General features: G+C 33.4%; 1 protein-coding gene across 1 annotated transcript; it reads right to left on the minus strand.

Moving 5' to 3' along the window:
- Nucleotides 1-1,510: 1,510 nt before the first annotated feature.
- Nucleotides 1,511-3,478, minus strand: LOC107788834 (uncharacterized). Its single transcript, XM_016610567.2, has 2 exons — nt 3,344-3,478; nt 1,511-2,801 (listed from the first exon to the last, which is right to left on the minus strand). Exon 2 carries the CDS (start codon nt 2,757-2,759, stop codon nt 1,776-1,778), a length of 984 nt encoding a protein of 327 aa, XP_016466053.1. The 5' UTR covers nt 2,760-2,801; nt 3,344-3,478; the 3' UTR covers nt 1,511-1,775.
- Nucleotides 3,479-6,285: the final 2,807 nt, after the last annotated feature.

Here is a 6,285-nt window from a genome sequence, read left to right on the forward strand (position 1 = left end):
AAAAAGCAAGGAAAGGTAACTTTCTTTTAAAAAACCGAAGACCCAAAAAACCAATTTTCCGTTGAAAATGTGAATTAATCTTTTGCTTTGATTCACCGATCTGAAGGATAGGATACTAAAAAATTGAAATAGCTGTATATACAACCTTGCTGAAGAAAACAAATCATCTTATCGAGAAGCAAGAGACCCAGAAAAATACCAAGAATTAATGACAAATGAAAGAAAAGAAAGAATGCATGTTAAATGATAATACTATAAGAATAAATTACTTTGGTGACCATATGCATCTACTCTTGCATTCTTCCATCGGAACAATCCCATGCTTTAAAGAACGAACTTCTGAGAAACTCAAAGTAATTATTATAAGTACATTTTACGATTAAAGAAACAAGCTTATGATAAAGCATCCTGAACAAATTTTCCCAGTAAATCTTCACAAAAAGCTACATAAGAGTAAAGACGTAATTCAGCTAACATTATATTTGTTTGTTAACCTTCACCAAGAGATTCTTATAGTCCGAAGAAAATAGGAAAGATACAGATCTTCTGGCTTACTTTTAGTTTCCTTAACCATACACTAATCTGTCAACCTAGCCTTGGAAAAAACTTATCCGCACCGGATGTTTACACCCGACCAATAAGCAAATAACACATGTCACTTTATTTAACTACAATTATTAGTACTTAACTGTAGTTAAGTACCATATATTTTGCACATAACCTTGATTAAATATTAATATAAAAACACCCAACATCTTGAAATTCCATGTTATGTTCTAGACGGAAATGTCAAGTACATCGACAGTACTGTTGTCTACTAGTGGTGAATATGCTTTACCATACAAAAGGTAAATGGCTTAGTTTGCGAAAACAACATACATGTATATTCAAAAAGATTAAACTCATACAAAAGAACTTCATCAATTGCACTTGGCCTTGCATAATTATATTATTACTAATCATGAAAAGGTTATCAAACTTAATCTTGAAAAGAAATTTATATTTGATGACTTTTTTTTGTGAAGACAATAATAGCCTAAGTGGGGTTACTAACTAAACTAAAGCTTAGGAGAATTTTTTTCAACACACTAACAAATAACAAACTAAATAATACCTAAGAAATTGTCTCCCCATTACATTCTTGGTTGAGGTTTTTCGTAGAATATCGTGCAGAAGAGGAAGAAAGACGAATGCAGGTAAGTTTTTTCTATAGTCGCACGGCCACTGATTTTTTTTTTTTTTTTTTTTTGATTTCTTTATTTATTAAAACAGGACTCCTAATATACCTTAATTAGTTTCTTTCTATGGTTAACTTTAAGTAAACACCCGGTCTTTTAAGTGCTACTTCTGATTGTCAGAGCTGCGGCATGCAAACTAAGGGCACACTAGAAATATAAAAAACACCAAACGAGTACCAATAAAAACCAAAGCAACATAGAAATCTAGAGCACACCATACAAGTATCAGGAAAACGCATATTATGCCTTCCAAGACTAGCGAAAGATTAGGGGGAAAGAAGACACCATCCTTCCCTGGTGAAGTCCAGGCAGTTGTATAAATCTGAGTGTCTTGAGGAAGCACCAGTGCAGGACAAAGAGTTGAATCCACGCAATCAAGGCTTCATTTAATTATACAGATAGGACACTATAATCCATGCTATGATGACTGTGCGTTCAGCTATGACAACTCTCACTTGACCAACATGGAATGTAGGAAGGTTAACATCCCAAAGAACTTCTAAGACAGAGAAGTAAAAATCTTAATTCAGTGACATTTCAACTAGATCCAGGGTCAAGGACAGGTAGTCGGCAGTAAAGACTAATTGCCTTATCTGTTTGATGTGTCCCTGGAATGAAGAACTGAAATATGACTGTTAGGCAAGCACCCTGCTGAGCAATACCATAGAAAGCACAATCGGGCTTTGCAAAGTGACACTGAAGACTCTTGAAGAAATGCTTCACACTCACTTGAACCATCATTGCATCTCCTCTCTGAAGTGCTACTCTTGTTCTTGACTGAGCACTCAAATTTTGGTCACCTGTTGGGCTCTCTGCTTGTTCTCCAATAACTAACAGCTTCCGGAACTCAGCACCAAGTGTAATCAGGGTAGTAGAAACTTGCAGATGGAGATCACCATACTTACTTATAGAAACATTAAGCACATCACCAACATTTTTCATTCGATCCACGAAGTTCTGTAACTGATGCATATCTGGGACTCGTATAAGTGTCTGAGGCAAATCTTGAGCCATATCAAGGGCTGCTTGTAATTCAAGTACATCAGACCTTGACAAGGGCTTAGAGATGGGCACATCTTGAATAACAGCAGACCTGTAACCTTTTGCCTCCAAAGTGAGAAAAGGCATAGGTTGTTGAGAATGAGGAGGGAGCTTCTTTACCAGCTTGATTTGGAGGCGGTTAGGGGCACTGTCTCCGACAGGATCTCCACCGTGACTGGCACTGAACTCGGTGTAAATACTAATGATACTACGAAGGGCACGGTGCAGAAGAGAAAGATCAATAGTGAAAGATATCCGATCATCATTTTGGCTAGAGATGCGATACTCATCAAACAGTGCCTCAATGCGGAATTGAGCAATGGATTGGATGCCATCACCATTGAGGAGGTTATGGAGAAAATATACATGGTCTCTCGTAAGGTAGAGGTAGCAGATCTTTCCCATTTTGTCAAGAGCTGGAAGGAACCTCTTATCCAGGAGGTTGACACCATTGTCTGTTAGAAATGCCCTGAACTTCATTTTGTTCAATATTCTACAAGGAAATGTGTACCCCCGAGATTACTGCAAGACCAAGTGATCTCTTCAGTATTTATGAAAATATCAGGGGATTCGAAATAAACGACATATGCAACTATAAAGGTTCTTAGCTGACCTGGACTAGCTAGAGTTCATAGATATGCAAATAGAGCTTTTGACAGTCATAACATCACTCAGTATACATGCAGTAAAATAAATTAACCAGCAACGCTAGTGTAAAATACTCTAGACCAGTAGTAAGAACTATAGATACAGCCCAAACTGCACAAGCTACAGTGCATGCGAAAAACAATAATCTAGGAGCCCTAGAATTCAATCATGAATTCAATAAAAATACGGATGTAAAGAGATATACGGGACTCTATATACATACTAATGTTCTATATTGACCATTCAACTATCGATTTCAAAAGTAAATAAATAGGAAACCAATGTATCAGTCCCGGGAAACGTCGATTAGCAAGTAATCGGTTGCAAATACCAGCAAAAGTGAAAACTCAAATAGATGAAATATGACCGAACATCGATCAACGATTAGGTTTCATTTCGAGAGAGGAGAAACATACCAGTTCGTCGAGAAATTCTAGGCCAGTTAGGGTTTATAGCTCTTTCCTTTTCACACATGGCGGGAGAATTGAAGGGGGGAAATGAGGACCTGTTTCTGATTTCCCCTGTTCAGAAGAGAAATGGTTAAAAGTGCTCTTATACCCCTTATACTTTGACTAGATGATAAATTAGTCCTTCAACATTTTTAAGTATAAAGATGACCATTCTGTTTTATAATTGGGTGTGTTTGGCATGAAGGAAAATGTTTTCCATGGAAAAACATTTCATGAAAAATGAGTGGTTTTATCACTTATTTTTCTTTGTTTGGTTGGTGAGTGTAAAATATTTTTCGAAAAATATTTTCTAGCGTTTGGTTAAAGAGTAGAAAATATTTTTTATGCTACTCTTCTCACCCACTCCCCCAAGTCTCTAAAAATTCATAAAACCCAAAGGAACTAATGTGTTGCCTTACTTTTTTACGAAAAAAAAAACGTTAAAATTTGTGCTCCATAACTAAAAAGAAAATACTCTTTTTTGGTTGAAAAAGAAACTACTATTCCTACAACATGAAAATAAAGTACTCATTTTATTGAAATAAAAGAAATATTTTTTCTACATCATGAAAGAAAATACTTTTTTTATTAAAATGGAAAACAAATACCTTTTCTACATGGTGTCACACCTCCTTTTTCCGACCCCGCGAAGGGCGTAGGAGTTTTTTCCAATTAAAGGACAATCTAAACGGGATTTATTTATTTATTTCAGAGTCGTCACTTGGGAGATTTAGGGTGTCCTAAGTCACCAATTTTAATCCCGAATCGAGGAAAAGAATGACTCCATATTACAATCTGCGTACCAGAAATCCGGATAAGGAATTCTGTTAACCCGGGAGAAGGTGTTAGGCATTCCCGAGTTCCGTGGTTCTAGCATGGTCGCTCAATTGTCATATTTGGCTTATTTATCTGATTTTAATACAATTATGAACCGATGTGCCAATTTTAACTTTTTACCACTTTATTATTATTATTTTTAAAAAAAATAAAAAAATTGTGAACATCGTTTAAAACATGTCTTTGGATTACGTCACATGAAATGCACCCGCAATCCGGAACACATTTTTATTCAATGTTTTAGGATTTAGATTTGGGTCGCATGAAATGCGCATCCGAGTTTAAGAAGGTAAAATTAATTAAATCGCGCCTAAAGAGTCTAGCGCGTCATTATCTTTGGGGAAGGAAGTGAAATTCACTAAACAATCCATCCCAAATTCTAAGTAATTTTTTTTAAAATAATTAAATAAATAAATGAGATTGGAGAATCCTGTAAATTTTTATATTATTTACATCTATTTATTTTTAGCGAAATCCTTCCTTATTTTAAGAATATCCTTTAATGACTACCTTTTTATTATTACTAAGTTTGTCTATAAATATAAAATCAATATCTACATTCTTGAAAATAACATATTAAATAGAAGAGAAAAACAAATATTAACAGAAAGTAATAAAAATTATAATCATAAATACAACATGGAATTGTCAAAAAATAAAATAAAAAAATATAAAAAAAAAACTAATTATCCCATAGTTGGATTAAAATTCAAATTGTTAGTAAGACTTAAGCTTATTGAAACTAATTATTTACAAATACTGAAAATTGAAAGAAAAAAAAACTGGATTACTAAACCATATTTCTATAAAATTAAACAATTTAACCTTAACTAACTTTGTTTTAATTCACATCATGTCCTAATACTTGATTCGCAAACTAATTCATGTTTTAACTGAAATTAACTACATGATTCCGATTAACTTATCGTTGACGAAAAACCTTATGAATAAGGAACTTAGTCAATTTTTGTCAAACTGATTCAATAACGCCATTTTTTACGTTATTTTTTCTATTTTTTATTATTAAACAGTTTTAATTAGTAATCAGGCTTAATTATATTTCCTAATAATCTGGTTAAGGCGTTATTTAATATGTCGCTATAATATGCCTAGTTATGCCAAATGACAGTGATTTACAGAATAATAATACATGAATAACCTAAATACAATACAAAAAAAAAATAAACTAAATTAAAAATTTAACGCTCCATTCTTCATTTCAGCTTACAAAATGCCAAAATTACAGTTGTGTACCTGATATTGTCAATATAAGAAGAAGAAAGTCAGCAACGTAATACGTAACACAACAACAGCAACAATAACCAGCAATAACCAGTCAACGAAAATCCCAGTGACAGATTTGAAAATTTCAAAATAAAATCCAGGAATGCCGAAAATAACGGACAGAAACCAAGGGAAATTTTCAGATTTTTGAAAGGCTAGTTAATCTTCAACCCTTAATTTCTACACCTGTATACCAGAATATTTATTAGGTGTGTACTACTTTCTCTTCTAATTTTCAACTTTTTTTTTATTTTCTTTGTAAGTTTTTTCTTTTCTTGAGAGTTTCAATGTTTTTTCGGAATAAATGTTCAGCTCCTTTTTTTCTCTAATCTCTCTTTTTTTTCTGTCTGTCTCTCTATCTGATTTCAAAACTTCTACTTATATCTCATCCCATAAATCTTTTAATCAATTAAAATCAACCCATTTTCTCTACCAAACCCATTATCTTCCCATCATCCCCATTACATTAAATAAAGATATCACATCACCCCATTATATTTTGTCTCACATGCCTAACATAAAATAATGCAAGATTCCCCCCACTAAATTTTGTCTTGTCCCCCATTTATATTAAATAACCATATCACAACCCACCCCATTTCATTTTGTCCCCCATGCTTCAAATAAACAATTACAAAATGTACAATTCCTAAACTACCCCTCCGACACTATTGTAAATTACTATTTTACCCCCGAAAGTACTATAAATTACCAAACTACCCATCAGTTATAACACATCAATTAATCAAACTTAACCAAAATATAGACAATATGATTAATTTCTAACA

The sequence above is a fragment of the Nicotiana tabacum genome, chromosome 6, assembly GCF_000715075.1.
Source record: "Nicotiana tabacum cultivar K326 chromosome 6, ASM71507v2, whole genome shotgun sequence".
NCBI lineage: Eukaryota > Viridiplantae > Streptophyta > Magnoliopsida > Solanales > Solanaceae > Nicotiana > Nicotiana tabacum.